The sequence below is a fragment of the Netta rufina genome, assembly GCF_964035555.1.
Source record: "Netta rufina genome assembly, chromosome: 5".
Taxonomy (NCBI): Eukaryota; Metazoa; Chordata; class Aves; order Anseriformes; family Anatidae; genus Netta; species Netta rufina.
The window spans coordinates 38,359,992-38,380,304 of record NC_140128.1 but is presented as its reverse complement, the minus strand read 5'-3'; the positions used below and the strand labels follow the sequence as shown (position 1 = coordinate 38,380,304).

Genomic DNA, 20,313 nt, shown 5'->3' with positions numbered 1-20,313 from the left:
AATATAAAATGCAGGGCTCAGGAGCAATTACAACATGCTGTGATCATAAGAGGACATCTGCTGTGAAATTGTGGAGGTTTTGAATGTTTCAGTTAGCATTGATTTTTGGGGATAAGAGAATAGCATCATCACCCTCGGTTCCCTGTTAGTCGATGGATTTGAGTAGATTTGATTGGGGAAGTTGTGGAGCACGGGGAAGTACCTACAGCTGGCCTCTGGCTGAGATGGTTTCAGCTTCTGCAGTTTCTCCAGATGTGCTAGGCTCTGGCACAGTCCCCTGATATGGGCATATTTGTGCTTAATACTGGCATATTTACAGTACTTCTGGTTACAACAGCAACTCTATTATCTGAATGTTGCATGACAGGCATTTCATGAAGCTGCACTGTTATCAGAGCTAGAGCTTACCCTGGAGAGCGAGCCACCTCCAGCTGTTGTTCCCTGCACCCTCTGAACTCCTAGACACTCCACAATCTGTCAGTAACTTTCTGGGCTGTCACATAGCAGCTGAGCCCCAGGCTAGCAGCAGGTGAAACACCACCTTCATTTTCCATCCTCCTGTCATCGATCATTGAGACTGGTCAGTCTGGCAGGAAGAGCTTCTGGAGAACATAAAGATGGAGATACTTGTACCAAGAGTACCAAGCCACTGCTCAGTCTCCAAGTGTAGCTAGTGCTGGCTAAGAGACAACGGCTGTAAAAGCAGGGCAGGCATACAATTAAACTTCACCTGGTATGATCTCCCAGCTTCCTAATCTGATGGTTAGAGATTTCCTGTGCAAGAGTTTGTATCTTGTTGTTTAATAATTTGGGCTGGATTTTCTACATGGACTTGTCTCCCCACCTGGACCTTTGGAATTTGTAACACTTGGCAGTGAGTTCCATGGCTTAATTAAACAGTATGGGGAAAAAATACTTGTTTTTGCTTGTTTTAATCCTGCTGTCATCTTGTGTCTTAATAGACAATTTGCTGTTCCTGAGTTATTCTACAAAGCGAATGAACATTCCCAATCCTGTTCTCTATGACTGAAATGATTTTATAGAGCTCTGTGACATTCCCTCCCCATTGTCTCTCTTTCCACACTAAATCTTAAAATCCTTGAAAAAGAAATTGTTGAAGGCAGTTTTGAAAGGTTTGGTACAGGACTCTTCCCAGGGAAGTGCTGAGCATTTCTAAGTCTCCTGTACAGTGTTGTTACCCACCAGTACTGTACTGGTTCAGTACAAAAACACCCCGGACTCTGCTGGAAACCTTCTGGGTAGGACCCGTAAGTGCAAAACAGGTTTATTTAGACTTATTCTGGCTGTACCATGTACAGGAGTCTGGAGCACCCTGCAGGAAGGGTTCAGCCTGCCAGCTGAACAGGGCTGGGCATTGAGGCAGCTCCTATGCGTGATCCTGCATCTCACTGCATCCTAAATTTGTCCTGAGCAGATGGTTGACATGTGGCCACTGTCCATCTGCTGATGTGTAGCGCTGGGCCAGGAAGGGGCTCTATGACTTCTGCTCCAGGGTACATTGTTAGCAGCCTTTCTGGGGAGTGAAGGAAATGCACCTCTCTGTGGAGCGGGCAGGTTGAAACCAAGCTGTAATATTGGATCGCTTGCTACAGCACATGGATATAGAAAGGTTGGGATTAAGAGGCAATATATTTCAAAAGAAATTAGCTAGCAAGACATGCACATTTAACGTTTATGGTTGGAAGATTAAGACACCGAGCCGTAACTCAGGATATCTGGGTTAAATCCCAGCTCTGCCAAAGACTGCTCAGAACATGCTGGGCAGGTCGTGTAAGGCAATGCTTTCAGAAAGGACTTAGGAGCTTAAATCCAATTGACTTCCAGTAACTTCCTAAGTGTTTAAGGATGGGATTCACAAAAAAATCTGAGGCATCCTGGTGCTCAGCATTGCAGCAGCAGCTAGCGTGTGCCACAAAACTTGGGCAGAGCAGTGTGCACGTTGGGAAGGCACTTCAGTACAGGAGGAGGCCTGTAGGTGACAACCTGGGACACCTGCAGTCTGTGAGCTCATACAGGGCCTGCAGTGGCTCTGCACCTCCTACAATGGCACTCTGGGCCTAATGACAGTCTCTAGGTGCAACCTCAGCACAAATACATACTAATAAGTGTCTAAGTAGATAGATCCTGTAAGAGCATTTATATCGGCTCCCTAAGGTATGAATACTAATACCAACAATCATGAAAAGATTTTGCATATTTTAAATTAAACAAGCTTCGTTCTTTAGAATTAGGCAGTCAGGGCTGTGTTTCCAACCAGTAAAGCACAATGACACATTCATTTGCTGGTTGAGCACGTGCCCGCTGGGCAGCTGGATGTACAGCAAGCTAATGAGGGAAACCGCTGTGTGCAGGGACGCTGCTCACCTCTGCAGCTGCAAACCTGCAGCTGGCTGTCCCACTCGTTTCAAAGAGCAACCCTAAAGTTCCTTTTCTCTCTTTTAAACCTTTATTAAACCTGTCTGGAAACTGTGCTTGTTTAATCTCCTGCCAGGATTACAGATGGTAACAGCCAATTTGATAAGGCCCTTTGAGGCCAGCTGTGGCCTGGAAGAAGCTTGAGAGTTCCTCAAGTACCGTGTCAGGTGGGCTCTGAGACTGTCCCAGAGCTTTGCTTACTAATTATCCACCCTGGAAATGATGGATAGAGTTTTTGTTAAGGGTCCTTATTAACTGGGTACTTGTCAGCATCAAGAGCCTGCTCCAGTGAGTCCCTCACCTGCATGAAATGGGTGCAGCGCCTTCCCCGGGGAAGGAGCCCCGTGCTCCAGCAAGCAGTGTGGGAGCCTGGCTCATCCCGTCTCTGCTTCCATGTCATGCAGCCTCTTGCTCGCTTTTGCCTCTTTAGGGCACACAGCCTGCTTCAGAGGCACTAGCTGCCTCCAGTGTGCTGCAAAAGGACAATTTCATAATGAATGAGGGCAATTTGCTAAGTGGGGTCCTGGAGCCCAGCTGTAATTGTGCTGCTGCTTTATCTCAGCCTCACACCTGCTTGTGTAATGGCCTGGCTGTGATCTGCTCCCTCCCCCAGATGCGTGCTCTACCCTTCTGCTCATGGAGGAGCCATCAATTCTCTGACCCTGGTGCAGTCCTTCCCCTTGCTGCCCTGGCCTGGAGCCCACGGGGGCGCACAGATTTCCCCTCGAGCTGCAGCAGGGCCACTGGGCTGGCTTTAATGGACGTGACTGCTAACCTGGCTTTCCTCTTCTTAATAACAGGATTTTAAATGAAATCCTTCTGCCCAAAAAATTCCTCAAGACAGCTTTCTTCAAATGGTATTTCTTTAGATAACTTAGTCACATAATAATATTGTATATATTATTCCTGCCAGAGGGAGTAAGTGCAGCTTCATTTTTCCTGCATGTATTCAGTAGTGGTGAAAATGGTTGGATTGACAGTGTAGGCAATTAAAAGCTTTTGAAATCCAGAGCAGGTGGAATTCTCTCCAATTTATATGCACTCTTACTATAAATGTAGCTTACATGGGATTCAGGCCGATGAACTCCCAATTCTGTGCTTTAACCTCTAGAGGATGTTACCATCTTAATGACAGGTGGACTAGTGATCTTGGCTGGTGTTCTGTAAAGGGTACATCCCGTTAATAGAGGATGTAGGGTAGTGGAAGAGGTACAGAAAGCCCCAGCTTGACCTCATGTAGCAAATTCTCTGGATTTTTTTCTTCCCTTAGGGATCTCATAGCCCAACATGCTTCTCCTGGCCACCTTAAGTCTCTTCCCTTTAACAGTCTCTCTCTTTGACAGACAAACTTCACAGAAGGGTAGAAATCCCTCTGTCTTGAACACGAGTCCCCTGAGCCATCTGTTGTCCTGTAGGTGCTTCTTTCTTTATACTAGTCTGAAACAAGAATCCCTAAATTCATTGAAGTGAGAGAGAAAAGAAGAAAGGGATGGGGAGGAGAGAAAAACCCTCTCTCTCTTGAGACGGGAATGTCAATAGGTTTGAATTATGGACCTGCTGTAATTAAAAAACACATAACTAGTTGTTTTTAAATGCAGTTGTTTTGCTTAATTGATTTCGCTGCCAGGACCAAATGGAATTAATTAAATAAATAAAGGCACCTTCCCAGTGAATTATTGGAGGCAGCTGAGTCTCTGTTGGAATCTAATTGCTGCAAACGCTCCCGTTTGTTGCTGCTAATGGGGTTCTGTGGCAGGGGCTGGGAGAGAAGGGGTATGGGGGTGTGGGAGGGGGCTCATTCCCTGGCAGCTGCAGGAGGGAACAGGCTGCTTCTCGTGTAGTGTTTTTCCCCCTTATCAGCAAAAAGAGTATTCGTTTAACACTTTGCATCAAGACTTTGCTTAGAAAGTCTTTATTCATATTTAATTACTAGCTCGCTGCAGCTCCCATCTTTAATTACCTTTTAAAAAGCAGGTTGTAAAAATGCACTGACATTCTTTCTTTTTTGTTGCTGCATAAATTACAGGCTTCTCAGCTGCTCACCCGAGATCAGTCCATCCCAAGGAGATGGTGAGGAAGGTTCCCTTTGCTGAGTCTTCTGGAAACCTTAGTGCTTGTCTGTATCTCGCTATACAGAGCAGGACAGGAACCCCTGACCAGCATTATGTGAACTAGCTCTGTGCCAGAAGCAGCAACATAACCGTGTTGGCACCCCCTCTGGGCTTAAATGTGCTGAAGGGCCTGGCTAGTCAGCCAGGGTGATATCACACTACAGTGGTGATAGTGTTTTCACGGTGGCATTATGCAAGGCAGACAGACCTTTGCCTGTCTTCCTTTGCCTCACCCGCATCTGCCTAGGTTTTTGTTTCCTGAACATCCCCCTGGTGAATCTACTTCCTAATCTGCAGTTTTCCATATAGTCTAGTCCCGAGTTACGCACCCAGAGCCACTGATACTTTCCTCTCTGGCCCACAAAGTGCTTTGCTGGCCCCATCTGGTAGTTTTTCTGAGCGGAGATTGCTGATTGATTTCTTTTGAGGCATGAGAAAGTCCATCACATAAAACATATTTTCAGGCCAAGTGGCAGGTGTAAACTGCAATAGGTGTAAACTCATTTTTTGAATCCAACAAGTCCAGCTTCTGCTCGTGTGCTGGCTTTCACCATGTAAGCTGGCTGACGTTGCTGTAATGGATGGGAGTGCGCACTGCGATGTTTCAGGAGGGTGATGGTGGGTGGTATTAAATAGCTGCAAAAGGATGACACAGAAGGGACAGCTGGAGGCCACTGCACCCAGTCATAGCCAAGGGTGCTGACCGTAATCGCTCCAACCTGTTTTAAGGACAGCATGGAGGGGTACCTGAGATGCTGCCTAGCCACTCCATGTCCTAGATGAAATGTGCTGCTGGGGCTCTGATGCAGGTTTCCATAAGCAGAACATCTTCAAGGCATTTCCTTAGTGAGCTTCCCTGGGAAGCCAAGCAACGACAGGGCTCAGGCAGGGGGCACAGGCAGGATGAAAGGGCTGAGCCTGTCCAGCTTTGGTGCATGCTGTTACTGGCCTGTGGTCAGCGCTTTCCTTAAGGATAGTTTCTGGCGCCCCAAGCTAATGCCTTTTTCTCTTTTCCTGACAGATAAAAGAGCTCTTCCTGAGTTTTGAGGACACACCCCTGGGAGCAGCGTCACTAGCCCAGGTGCACAAGGCGGTGCTGCAGGATGGGAGAACAGTGGCAGTGAAAATCCAGCACCCGAAGGTCCAAGCTCAGAGCTCCAAGGACATTTTGCTCATGGAGGTAAAGCTACCCATTGACTTTGACTTACAGAGCAGTTGCCATGCAAATGTGTGGGTACGTGTTCACCCAAAGTGTGATGAGCTATAAAAACAGCATCCTGTAGCTATGAAACCTGCACAGAGATAAGTGCTGTCTTACAGGAGTAATACAGAAAGTTGGCGAAGACTGCAGTAAGGGCAATTGTGTGAATGGAGAGACTGAACAAGAGTGTAAGAGTGAAGGAGGGCAGAAGAGATGACTGGAGAGCATGAAAGACATCTGAATGAGTTCTGAGATTTAAATCAGTCAGCCCCAAATGTCTCTCTACTGCCAGTGTGCCCATTAGCTGGTAGATTAAACTGGTCTCAGTTCTCCTTGCAGTGAGGTCTGTGCAACCAAGGAAAAGTGGTCAGCATGTTTTTCAGTTAAATTTCAGAATGGGTTCAACAGTGACTGAGGTTGCTGTGATTGCTTCTGTTTCTTGATCAGCCTCTAAAGCTGACCTGACTCATGCTGGAAACAAAAACACTGAAATATGGAGAGGGTCACATAACAGGGGCAGACAAATGAGGGATACAGCTGGGAAGTAGTTCCTCTCCGGAAAGGTGGGTATCACTCATGTTCCTAGTGCAATTCTTTAGCTTCTCCCGAACTTCTGAAGCCCAGCCCGTTGAAGGGAGGAACTGGGGAAAAGCTGTGGCACTGCACTGCATCCAAATAGTCAGAGATGCCAGTGGTATGGTAGGGAACAGAAATGGAGATGGAGCTGAGGTGGGGGACAGGGGAATGATTAGATCTGTAAGTGATAATACTGATGCTTTTAGCTCTCCTCATAAGCACACATATGCAGTATGTATAGCACCAATATACAGTAATATGCACATCTATTGACAGTCATTATGTCCGTGGGACTAAAGAGAGGAAGATGGAGTTCAGGAAGTCTGATAAGTGTTCCGAGGGTACTGCTGATGCAACGACACAGAGTTCTGCATCACAAGAGATCAGGAATCAAAGATCCTGACAGCATCCTCTCAGAGCAGTGCATAACTAAAGCTTCTTAGGCAGCTGAAACACCCTGCTCTGAGCAATACTGGCTAGTCTGCAAAGCAGCACAGCTGGTTCCAGCTAGAGCACATGAAATTCTAGCAGAACATTTACGTTGAACTGCTAGTAACATAAATTTTGAGGTTCAATTACGTTATTCCATTGATATGGGGTACATCTGTTTCAGTGCTAGTTTGAGAAAAGAGTACTGTTTGAACTGGCTTTGGGTCCAGCTGCTGGTTGGATTGGATCAGATCCTCTCCAGAACTGACTGCAGTGGGCTGCCTGATGAGTTTGCTTTTGAGAGTTGTCACATGCATAGCAATTCTCAGGGGGCTTATGGCATCCTTCAGTCCCGCTTGGGATGGGATAGCAGACACTGAGCAGTTGAGGATGAGCCAGGTATTGAAAGACTGTAATATCAGGGTAATAAGAGGATTGTGGATGAATGAAACAGGACCCAGGTTGACCTTGAGATGTTTGTGCTTTTAACAGGGGATATCAGAGGAAAATTCTCCCTTTGTTCTATGATGCTCTGATTGGTGGCTATACTGTTAAGAGACATTCAGACAAATAATTTTACCATGATTCCTGCCTTTTCTGGTTTTAGACTAATCATCCTGGGAAACTTTAAACTAAAGGTGTATTTCCTTTTGGCAATTCAATATTGTCCTTGCTTTACAGACATTCTGTTTTGCCATACTGGAGATTTGTTGTATGCACACAGTTACGTGACAGTAGCTCACAACACGACACGTACAGCCTTGTTTTTAAAGGTTCTTCTGTGGACTCTTGGTTTACATGCATCATCGTATCCTTGTATGGAACTATGCTTGTGTAGGCTTCACTTAAGGACAGGTTATGTCCACTGAGGTTCTGGTCCTTCAAGAATCAGACAGCCATTGCAGCTAGGTAGGAGGTTAATTTAAATATTTGTGGAGGTAGTCGTCTTTAGAGATTGATGGGAAGGAATCTGACTGGGAAAACCTAGGTGGAAAATTCCTAAATTCACTTGAGGTTTCATGACGTCAGTGCTGACTCTTTAAAAATCAGGACAGCATCTGATAAATCCAGAGAGAGATCCCTCGCTGCTCTTATATCAATACTTGTTTCAGGACAATACGTTAGATGTCAGAAAAGTGACAGGCCTAATACTTTTTAAGTATGTCACTGCTGATGATCAAGTTGGCAAATTGATTCAAAAAAGCATTTAAAGAAAGCAAAAAACAATGTATGAATTTTCTCACATCAAGCACCGATAAAATAATCCTGCAGCCCTTATAAAGTTTATGTACATCTTCATGAAGATCGCTGGTTACATTTCATTTGGGTGACATAAATTTGAAAGGATTTATGCCTCTAGATATAATAGTAGAAAAATCATTCAATAGTGTCTGGAACCTGGTGATTACATTTTAAAGGAACATTGAGTTTGGTACTGACATTTAGATAAGAGAAGTAGAGACAGAGGTGGAGAATAAATGTTTTTGCACAGCTGAACAGGAGCAGTGATGGTTCATGAATTTATTTTTTGTCATATATTTCAGTGACAAGAGCTTTCTGTAGATGTGTTTTAATGTTCCTCCTGCAGTCCAGGAGTCCTCACCTCAGTGGTGGAGATCTAGAAAGGGAAACTGTCCAGGAACACACACTAATAAGTTGGTTTTCATTTTCAGATGGACATATAAGTAAGATAAAGACAGCAAAGTAGATTGTGCTTTAATGATTCCAGTAGTTAAAAAAAAAAAAAAAAAAAAAAAACACAAAAAAACAGATTATTTTCCTTAGTACATGGTCCAAATTGTCAACTTTTGTAGATTTGTGACACTGGCAGAGAAACTGGCCCTTTATTTGAATAGAAAGCATGCTTGGCTGCTGTGCAGCTTTGTTTATGCCATCCAGCCACATAATCTTGAATTGCTTCAGGAAGAACTGCCTGTCACTTGCCCCTTTATTAAATGTTGCTGTAAACAAACATTTCCAGAAACTTCTTGTCTGGTCTTTTCAAAGCCACGTGCAACAGAATACTTAATCCCCTTAAGAAGAAGAGAAAGCCAGTTGGTGGAGATATGATACTTAGAAAACACCACCTCAGTGTTGCTGAGGACATCTGTTGCTGACACTGAGGGGGAAATGCCTCTCTGACCTCTGACCAGAACTGTCCCTTTAGAGATCTGTAGCCTACCACCTGTATCTGAACTCCACTGTCTTCTCTGAACTGCCTGGTGTGTCACCAAAATTCTTGCTCAGAAGTGGAAGTAGCATAGAGGTGAGAAGCCTTAATTTGAGATATTCATCGTTTGCATTATGTGAGGGCTGTTCAGATGACACCAAACAATGTCTTGTATAATTAGAGAAGTTAGAGACTCAGAAAAGAGTCACTTCTGGGCTATTCCCTTGGCAAGATCTGGCCTCGTCCTCTCTTCTTCAGAGGTTTGCTCACTTATTTCTAGGTAGGGGGCAGATGGGCTCCTAGCACTGCCCTTTTGTGTCTGTTTCATCAGGCAACTTATAGATGTGCCTGTGTGGAAGGGCAAGCCAAAATTTGTGTTGCAGAATCAAGGCATGACACCATATGTTGTACTATGATACTGCAGGAACCCTACAAGCACTTACGGTGCAGGAGGAAGGTTTTTTTCTTTGGTGGGGGGTCTGTAAGTTACATGGAATGAATCTGTCAAAACAGCATCTGCTCTGTGTAGCTAACAGCGCAGCACTGTGTATAGCTGTGTGGCTTTGGAGCTGGCAAGTGGCTGATTGTCTGCTTCATTGTTCCCAGGTTCTCCTCTTGGTTGTGAAGCAGATCTTTCCAGATTTTGAGTTCATGTGGCTGGTGGAAGAAGCAAAGAAGAATCTACCTTTGGAGCTGGATTTTCTCAATGAAGGCAGAAATGCTGAGAAGGTTGCTCATATGCTGAGGAACTTTGACTTCCTGAAGGTGAGGGAGTACATATTCTCATGCATGTATGTACGTTAATAATCTCAGTTTATGCCTCACATTCACCTCATTCATCACCTGGAAAAACTATATAGATGGAGAGAGGAGTTCAGTCCCTTTGTGTTGTTCGTTCTAGACTGCTCTGCTAATATGGACAGCAAAAGCTAGAATGCGGCCGATAATGTCAAGTAGTGTTGGGTGGACTGTGTGCATATCCCATGAGGAAGTAGGTTGCGTGTATCTTTCCTCCTGCAGAAAAGCACGTTTTCACTCTGAAAGTAAGCATACATCCTGCATACACATCGACAGCTAATGCATTCATGTTACCTTCATACACAAACTCAGCTGCTCCCATACTGCGCTCTTCCTTGCTGATACATGTACCTCACCTCTCCAGCCGTGCACAGACAGAGGTCGCTGACAGATGTCTCAAGTACAGCCAGACATGCACTCATCACCATCTCTGTAGATATATGCTCCCGTCTTCAAACTTGCACACAAACATCTTCTGCTGACATACACGGGGCACAAGCTTCTGCTGTGTGTATTCTGTAAGTACACAAGTACGATCAAGCCCATGTAATGCTGTGGCTGCAGTCGCTGACATAACTGCATTTGCACAAAGGCAGCAAAAGATGCACACTTTTTTGGACACTCCCCTATATGCATGTTAAAATGAGGTTTTAACCTCCTGTGTGTGCAGAAATCCCAAGATGGAAGTGATGGATGCCTGAAATTAGGTGAGTTTTTGCTAGACTTTACAGGCCAATGCACCCATTTTCTCCTTGTTTCCTCCATGCAAGGACTATAATTCCTTGTCACCTTAGGTTTGGGGCAGTCCTGTTGGAGCCCAGGGGCAGGAAGCGGCCTTTCCCTTGACACAGATAGCTGAAAGCCACTGAGGCTGCAGAAGACCAAAGGCCAGTGATTTTGCTGAGTGGGCGCTTATCAGAAGTGATGCACCTTGGTGAGCTGCAGCTCTGTTGCAGCTGTAACTAGGATACTGGGAAGTAAATCCCCATGGAGACGGCCAATCGCCTTCTTGCTGGGTTAAGGAGCTATCATGATATCAATATGTGTAACAGTAACAAATGGCTTGAGATGGCTGAATAATGGATCCTCCCGTCTGACCTGCCAATTCAGAGATGTGTTCATCACCCAAAGGCAACGGAAGAATTGGGCTCCGGTATCATTAATTTTCCTAAACATGAAGGAAAGCTGAGAAGTGGATTTTGTGCTGTGAACCTGGTTGAGCTTTTAAAGCCAGAGATAAATTGTTTCCATGCACTGGCATTACAGACAAACATCTGTGAGTAATTAAAAAAATCACTGAAGAATTCATCTGTGAGTGAGAGAGGCGTTTCCAAGAGCATCGATGGTGCTTTGTAAGCCCTGTGACTTGCCCTTGTAAATCCTGAGACAAGAATGAGTGTCATCTGAAATGATCTAAGGCAGCAAGGATGTGTGAGTCTGGGAGGCACACCACAGCAGCTGGAAGGGCTGGGGGACTGTTAGTGACTGTTAGTTTTGGAGTTGGCTTGCTTTCTCACTAAACTTTGCAAAGAGTGGACATGCAGATAAGCTGGGAAGGCTGCTGCAGTTGGGCTTATGTGGCAAGGTTTTGGTAGCAGGAGAGCTGCTGGGGTGGCCTGGCTTCTGTGAGGAGAGCTCAGAAGCTGTCCCGTATTAGATAAGGGACAGTTCCAGCCAGCTCCAGAGGGACCTGCCTCTGGTCAAAGCTGTGCTGATGAGTGACAGTGGTTGCACCTCTGTGAGAGCAGATTTAACAAAGGAAAGAAACTGCTGCAGCTGGGAGAGAGGAGTGGGAAAATGTAGCAAGAAACAATCCTGCAGTCACCAAGCTCAGTGCGGCAGGAGGTGCTCCAGGCACACAGCAGCAGTTCCCCTGCGGCCTGTGGAGAGGCCCCTGGTGGAGCAGGCTGTCCCCCTGCAGCCCATGGGTCCCACATGGAGCAGATCTCCACGCTGCAGCCCCCCCATGGGTGGAGGAGCCCCCGGTGGAGCAGGTGGATGTGGCCTGGAGGAGGCTGCGGCCCGTGGAGAGCACCCGCAGGAGCAGGCCCTGGGCCGGAGCTGCAGCCCGTGGAGAGGAGCCCACACAGGGGCAGGGTGTCTGGGGGGAGCTGCTGCCTGTGGGGGACCTGTGCTGGAGCAGTTTGCTCCTGGGGGATGGACCCTGTGGGACGGAGTCATGTGGGAGCTGTTCTTGAAGAGCTGCTGCCTATGGGCAGCCCCCACAGGATCAGTTTGGGAAGGATGGCATCCCGTGGGAGGGACCCCATGTGGAGCAGGGGCAGAGAGTGACTGTGAAGGAGTAGTGGATGTGAAGGGCTGTGGAGTGACCACAACCCCCATTCCCTGTTCTTTTGAGGAGGGGGAGTGAGAGAGCAACATGGTGGAGCTGTCCATCAGTATGCAATCACCATGGCTGCAAGTAACTGAATCCTCGTTGAGTGTGCTGGATCCTCGGCACTGATGAGCCACAGCGGCCTGGCTGGTTCCTCTGGCTTTGGTTGCACTGGGTGGACAACATCCCTTACCTTTTTCTGCTCTACCTCAGTGTGCTGCATCCTTGCAGTGTGTGAGTCCTGAGTCTATGGCAAAGTCACGTAGGTGAGGGGAGAGAGCTGTATGGCTGTGTCTCTCTTTGCAGGATCCAAAATGTGTTACTGCTCTACTGGGGCACAGTAATGGGGGTGGATGAAGCTGCCTTAAGTCCTTGGTAAAATATACCTCTCTGATTTCTTTTGCATGCGAAGTTGAACCTGGACAGCTTGAGAGCACAATGATGTCAGGAATATCCAAAGGGAACTTCATCAATGACTCTGTTGGCAGTAGGAACTTCCACTCAGAATTGGGCTAGAGAGAGAGGCTGGAAAAGGGGGAGCCAGCCCAAGTGAAGGCTTCTTTTATGCTGCGTCACTGCCTCCCTGTGTGACACAGGGCCTCTTACTTAGACCTCACTCAGCTTGGTTTACTGCAGATTGAATGAAAAGTGCTTTGACATTTTATGCTCGTTACTGTGTCACGTTGGCAATAAGATAGTTAAGGGTCTCCCAGGGTTTCTATGACAAGCTCCTTATTTGTGACACTTGATTTTTCTCCCAGTTTGATTGCAGATGGCCTAAGTACACAGGGTTTGTCAGCTCAAATGCGTCTGTGTTCCAAGGGGCACTGCTGAGATACAATTTATGACGATGGCTTATCATTTTTAGAGCTGCATAAGTGAGCTCTGTACATAGCAAACGAGATGCAGTTCCTGTCTAAAGGAGCCAAGTGGATGATTCAGAAAGTTGCAATAGGTGCTAAACAGGCCACTTGTAGGAGCTCCAGAGCAAATAAGAAAGCTATCAAACAGTAATGGGAGAGGGAAGTGGTGAAGATTTTGTAAAGTGGGGCCTGAAATGTTGCACAAGCACTTTTTCTGCTGCCATTGTATTGGTGCATTGTCCTTGCACACATTGCTGCTGTCCTGGGGAAGAGGCCTGCAGTGACAATAGTTGGATTTACCTCCCTAGTGCACAGGAAAGAAACAAGGCCTCGCTTCAACCTCTTCCTTTTTTATTCCTTTCCTGGGTTGTGTGTGGTATGTTCTCCTTCCTTCCCCTGCCTGTTATTTGACCTGACCCATCTTTTCTTGTTTCAGGTCCCCAGGATCTACTGGGAGCTCTCAACAAGGCGCGTCCTTCTCATGGAGTTCATGGAAGGGGGGCAGGTGAACGACAGAGCGTACATGGAGAGGAATGGCATTGATGTCAATGAGGTAGGTTCTCAGCCATTTCTGAACTGGGCATGGTGGGCAATGCAAACCTGATGTTGGACACAAACACTGACAGAACAGGAAGGGGCAGAAAAGGGAGCAGCACATACAGATATGAACAGAGCAATTAATCTGAAAAATCTCGTTTCTTGTGCTCCTGGGAAAGTATATAATCCCTTTTGGGGAACACTGTCCTCTAGGATTGCACAGCTAGAGATATCTTCAAGGAGACAGATTGCGAGTGATAACCATGCTCTTATATTAAATACACCGATGGCTTGTTCCAAGATGGCAGTTCCTGTTATCCTAGAGGAACAGCTTCAGGTTCTGATCTTTTTTCGTCCCTTGTCCTCCCCTCTCTTTCTCCTGCATTAACTTTCTCCAGAGCACAGGATGTAGCCTTTGTAACCCAATAGCTGTGTCTCCTTATAAAGGAGATGTAAATTACAGGCCTTAGGTGATTCTTGTTGCAGGAGTGCTGGAATCTCAGCCATGGTGGTTTGCATAATATTCTGCCATGTGTTGTTCTGGTCTGCTTTCCAAAATCTCTCTCTTTCTTCTGGATGCAACTGGGTACAGTTTTCTTTGCTTCTTGGTCCTATATTGCTGTGAAGTTTTGCTGCCCTTCATTAAATAGCTGCCAGATTCCATTCCTGGAGAACCTACATTTCCCCAATGAGTGAAATAATTTGTATGTGTGGCATGATGTCAAAAGGGTGCTGGGGATTCTTTGTTGCTAAGAGATTCTTGAGGAAAAGAAGGCATTGCTTCCAAGAAGGTCTGAGAAGATGCCTTGGGAAAGGGTTTTGAGTCATTCAACAGTGTAAAGCCACACGTCTCAGTGCGTGAGTGCTGATTGAGGCAGTGCTGCTTGCCTTTCCCCTTGTGCCCTATTGATGAGCCTCTAAGTTTCACTTGGCTGATTGGCTGTCAAAGAGGTACAGTATAAAATCAATTGTACTTACTCTGTCCATACACTTAATTCTGAAATACGAACGCTTCCTCTCTCTCTGCTCTTCTTCCTCTCCACTCCCTTTCTATCCATGGCAAAATTCACGTGGCATTGGTTAGGACATACCAAAGACTTTTCAGGGAACAGGAAATGTGACTTTGGTATGCGCCACAAGGGGAGAATGTTATGTGTATCTTCTCAGCTGCCTCCCTAAGTCAGTCTGAGGTCTGCCAAATTACAGGACCGAGTAACCTGCCTTTTCTCTGCGTAGATCACCTCTTCCTCTGGTCTTACACCCAGCAGAAGCCAATTAGGCTTTTTCTAGTAACTTCTACAGGCAAAAAGACAGGCACCTTGTCACGTGTTTCTCCACTGAAATACAGGAAAGTGCAAAGGTTAAAGTAGGTTTTAAGACTCTCTTTCCATTCTAATTGTGATGAACAAGCCAAGGTCAGTGGGTAGTAGTGAATGACCTTCTCTTCCCAGCAAGAAGTCCAGTCCATTTTCATTAAAGGGACTTCTTAAATGACTCACCTGTAGATAGTGCAGTCTCTATTCTTTCACATTTCCATCAGGAAGAATTTGGAACATTTGGGTCGCTAGTATTTCTCCTTCCTCCCAGCAGGGCATCAGAGAGATGTTTGTCAGCTGTTCAGAGGTAGACACAATTCTTTCTCTGTGTCTATTTTGTGCTGATGATCTTTCTTTGTATTTACCAAGGTAAGTACCTCAATGATGCATCTGGTCTGCAAAGAGCACCATTGTGTGACTCGTGAGAATATGATAGCTCATGTACTTTGTTATCAAGAGATTTAAAAAGTCTCGTCCATGGCAGAACACCCAGTCAGCTCCATTCACCCAGACAGAACAACTGGTCAAAAGTGAGTTGTTTCTTTGAGTGAACATGTCTTACATAAGTCCTTTTCTTCTGCTGTATGGGCAGAGGTCAAATCTAGCCCACAGCACTCAGACACAAAACTGAATATTTCTCAATATTCAGTCTTGAAACTGGCAGAAAGGCTTGTTCTGATGCATTAGCAAGAGGACTCTTGAACAATGTTCAGATTTTGAACAAGGCTTCCTCAAAGTTCTTGGGCAGCAGATCTGTTCCGATAGGAGAGATTTAGGATGAAAATTTAGCTCTTATTTTTGTTCATCCACCCCTTTTGTAAGGTTGTTTTGTGACATCTTGGCACAATAGGTTCCATGCAGCAAGGAAACAACATATTTTGCTGGTCTCTAAATGATGTCTAAAATGTATTTAAAAAAAAAAAAAAGAAAGTTGTCAACAAGCTCTTTCTTACAGCAAGGTATAAGCCTCAGAAGTTTTGGCAATCTGTCAGTTATATGATGTTACTCAGCTCAGTTGTAGGATTCGACATTTCTGCAGTTTCAGTACCTGTGCTGAGCTGTTCTTTGTCTCTTTTCTCTCTCTGTCCCCCAAAATTAATGATTATCTTTTACTGATTGCCAACGAAGTAATCAAAGGAGTGGATACTAAGCCCCTCAGAAGCATGTGATGGGGAATAAGGTCTGTTATTATGGCCACAGGGAGATGGTAGGAGCCATGCACACCCCAGACCACTTCTCTGGTGAGGTGCAGCAGATGAGACAAATACAACCGAGGTCCATTATCAGCTGCTCCTGTTGATGCCATGGGTAAGGAGCTTCATGGCATGGTGGCAAAGTGAACAAAAGGCAGTAGGCACTGAAAGGAGCATGAGGAGGGGGTGGCAACAAAGGTTTCAAAAGTATGATGTGACTTAGACAGCAATTCTGGCTTTTAAGAGATGCATTAGCTCCCTGTAAATCACCTCAATCTATCTATCTATCAACTCCTCTATCATCTTACTCCATTTTGTTTTACTGGGCAGAGGAATACGAGTCTTCACTAAGCAGGATTTCTCTTGTGTGACAACGCAGCCTTGAAAAGCAAGCTGAGCCTCTCTCCTCTAAATGGAAAGGATCCCTGAGGTGAAAGCTCCCTTCAAACCAGGTTACTGACATTTACTTAATACCGTCTGTAGCAGGATTATCATTAAAGCTGCCCAAAAGCACATTAATCTCTCTGGATCCGTCCAAGCGCTGGACTGTAATGGCATTTAATCAGAGAAGGCTTTGATTTCTAAAGACAAGTGCAAACACTGAAATATCTGCCTGTGGAACAGTTACTTATTCATGTGTAAGTGTAGCCGAGGATGAGAATGCAGCTAGGATATTGACAATGGGAGGGAAGCCTGGAGAAGGGAGTTACGAGGGAATGAGCTGGTGTGAATTTTGAGGGAAGACCAGGGTTAAGAAAGGGGCTGCTTGGAAACTGGGTTGTTCCTGTTTCAAGACACAAGTTACATGCTTGCTTGGGAACATATATTTGGAGGAGGTGGGCAGAGCAGAGAAGGGAGGACAAATGTAGACTGAGGGGCTCTCAAGTTGTTTGTAGCATACATAGGAGGAAAGGAAGGCTACGTAGAGCAAAGACTTCTAAAGAAGACCTCAGATGGCACACATGCCCACTTTGCACCTATTCTGATTTTAACTGATCCATTTAGAAAGACTTCATCCATATACAAATCTTGACATCATCTCTGATCTGCTGCATAGGTCCTCCTTGTTCCTCCTTGTAGGTGCTCTGACTATCTCTGCAGAGGCTGCTGGATTGGTGGGCTATGGGAGCTGTGGAGCTTAGAGGTGTGCTTGTGGCACATGCTGTATTGCCTGCAGGTAGCCAGCCAGTACTGGCAGGCAGGTGGAGAGCTCACCATGATTGCCTTGGTTTGTGTTGGAGTCAGGAAAGGAAATGGTGCTGTGTGCTTCAGCTCACTGAGTGCCTGGTCATGGGCTGTGGATGATTCAGAAGTCAGTGAAACATTTTGTCCAGCTGAGAAGTGAAAGCAAACAGCTAAGATACTTAAGATGAGCTACTGTGTGCAATTATTGCCATCTGTCACTTCATCCTATTGTGGCTTTTTGCTTCCTTCTGTTACTAAATGGAATCCTCACTGCAATGATATCTCTTAGCTCAATAAAGAGCTCAGCTACCTTCTGATGGTTGACAGCTTTGCAACTTGAAATATGCTTTCAGTGTGGGATTTACCCTTCTGCCAAGAGCCAGGAGCCGCTGGCTTGGGGCTGCTAAAATTTAAATGGGATTTCCCAGGGTGGAATCCTTTTGTCAGTGCAAGTATGGAAACCTCTCATGTCTCAAGTATTTGTGCTTATAAAACTCAAGTGTTAGATGAAATGGAGCGTGGAGTTCTTGGGGAAAATGGTTATTCTTGCTCTTTGCACCTGCTGATTTAGTCTGGGGAGAGGTTTCCTTACAGATTCTCCTACGTTTCTTCTTGCCTGAAGCTTAATGACAGTTCACAAGGCACTGGTAAACAAGGATGGTGACCTCCAGCATTTCCAGCTTCTGAACTATGCAAAGATACCACATAAAGAGTTAAATTACACACAAACCCTTCTCTTACTGGAAGTCAGTCTCAAGCGTAAGTGTGAATCAATTGCTCAAGAGTCTCAGCAAGATGCTTTACGTTAAATCCAAGGAAATACAACTCAATTTAAAGCCAAGGGAAAATGATCCCCCTGACAATTTCAGGCCTGACAGAGATGCAAATAACAAATGAACAACAACTGGTCTTCTCTGTAGAAACTTACTAAGCTAGCCCCTCAGTTCCCTGGCTAGTTAAGTCAGAATATTTCTTCCCATTTAAATGCAGTAGAAGATGGGGCATCGAGCAGGAAAATAATTTCTTTAGTTCCCAAAAGAGGGTATGGGGCATGCTAGGAGTACACTCTGGAAGCCCTAAAAGCTGCTCCAGAATCTTAATGACATCTTATGTGTCCAGATATCACCTTGCTATGTTGCTAGATCAGTAGATAGCAACAGTGCTACGTTACAGAGCGCTGTGTTTTGATCCTCACAACTGCATCATAGAGGACAAAGTGTGAAATTGGATCTCTTGTGTGTGACCATCCTAATCTTCTATGGACAAGAGCCATTTCAGAGCAGAGACATACAGCAGGCTTCAGATTGTGGCTCTTCTCTGTCCACACCCTTCGCTAATTTGACACCAGTTTAATTGGGCAGGATTGTACTAGCAGGATTAAGCAAACCCTTAGACAATGGCCATAATAACAACTGCAGAAGAAAGCAAAAACCCAATACGCTCTTCAATCCAATTAACCTTCGATTAAGGTTCCAAAATCAATGCTATTCTTTTGGCCTGAGGAGCTAATATTGAGCCCTGAGAAATGAGCTGCACAACGACCTTTACTTTTAATGAGATCAATAGAAGTTAGTGTCGCCATGTCTTAAAATAATTGGCAAATATTACAGCCAAATTAAGGCCGGAGACTAGTATCTGCTCCTGATCTAAAGAGACAGTCACAAATGGAGGTGGGACAAGAAAAGATAGTGCCCTATCAGGCAGTTTCATCTGGGTCTTATCAGAGGCAGGCAGTGAGATCAGCTCTACAATGACCATGCACAGGATGATGTTTTTCTTTGCCCTTCTTCTTTGTGTCAGTTGGAGGCACGTAGCCAGGACTGCTGCAGATTACTCAGGAGGCCAGGAAAGTATCAGTGACTCTTCCTGGATAACTCTGGCCAGTTTTTTACATTGCAGCTACCAGTGAACATGGTATATCTGCCGTCTTGTTGCTGAAGGAGTTTTGCACTCACTCATCTCTCTCTTGCTAACTAGGCATATCAGCCTGGTGTTTGTAAGGGTTTTTATTTGTGATGGACTTTCCAGTGCTTTGTTATTATCAGGTTGTTCTGTCAGCTGGGCATGCTGTTTTGTTAAGAAGTGGCTTGTATATACAAGAAGAAATACATCACTGCTGCTACCTGCGCTATGGCTTGGGGTCCTCTGAATTAGATGACAAAAATGCAGTAGGTGTACTTGGTACGCTGGGTATGAGTCAGCTAAACAGAAAGGGTGGGGATTAGTAGGGAAGTTGCAAAGTAGGTGAGAAACTGATAGAGGCAATGGTAATGAGAGGAATTATCACAGTGGAGTTTTGCAAGGTTTGCTCTTCAAACTGATCTTCATAATTTCAGTAATGACCTTGACACAAACAGAGCTTTGTGAAAGAGGTTGTGAATGGCACCAGTTTGAGACGTTTCCTCATTGTAGAGGACTGAAGTAGCAATTGCACTTGGTGGCCTTGAGGACGTGAATGATAGAAAGGGATAAAAATGAGAAATACCGAGTGAAAAGCCATGCACTTAAAAGCTAATGAGAACAGTTTCCTAAATATGCTGGGAGTTATCAGAGGGAAGTGAATGGAGTTAAATCCTGCTGGAGGCTGGTCACTAGTGGAGTCCCTTGGGGCTCTGTACTGGGGCCAGTTCTCTTCAATATCTTTCTCAGTGATCTGCATCAGGGGATCAAGTGCACCCTCAGTAAGTTTGCAGACATCACCAAGTCAGGTGTGAGTGACCTCAGGTCAGGTGTGAGGAACCTCCTACCTGCTCAAAGGCAGGAAGGCTCTGCAGAGGGATCTGGATATGGGACAACTGGACCGATGGGCTGAGGCCACCTGTAGGAGGTTAAACAAGGCTGAGTGTGGTGTCCTGCACTCGGGGCATAACAAGCCCAAGCAGTGCTACAGGTTGGGGGAAATGTGGCTGGAAAGCTGCTGGGTGGAATGGAACAGGGGGGTATTGGTTGATAGTTGGCTGAATATGAGCCAGCAGTGTGCTCAGGTGGCCTGGCTTGTATCAGAAACTGTGGCCAGCAGGACTGGGGAAGCGATCATCCCCCTGTACTCAGCTCTGGTGAGGCCACACCTCAAATCAAATACTGTATTTAGTTTTGGGCCCCTCATTACAGGAAGGACATCGAGGTGCTGGAGCGTGTCCAGAGAAGGGCAGTGAAGCTGGTG

The 20,313-nt window shown here is 45.6% G+C and overlaps 1 protein-coding gene across 1 annotated transcript in view; it reads left to right on the top strand.

Annotated features, from left to right (window-relative positions):
* ADCK1 (aarF domain containing kinase 1) overlaps positions 1-20,313 on the top strand; it is a gene marked incomplete at its 5' end in the record, with an annotated part of 76,333 nt that overhangs the window by 45,341 nt on the left and 10,679 nt on the right. The window contains 3 exons of the mRNA XM_084286932.1: positions 5,569-5,727; positions 9,530-9,688; positions 13,356-13,472. Of these exons, the coding sequence (XP_084143058.1) occupies positions 5,569-5,727; positions 9,530-9,688; positions 13,356-13,472 (435 nt within the window). The remainder of the gene's footprint in view (positions 1-5,568; positions 5,728-9,529; positions 9,689-13,355; positions 13,473-20,313) is intronic.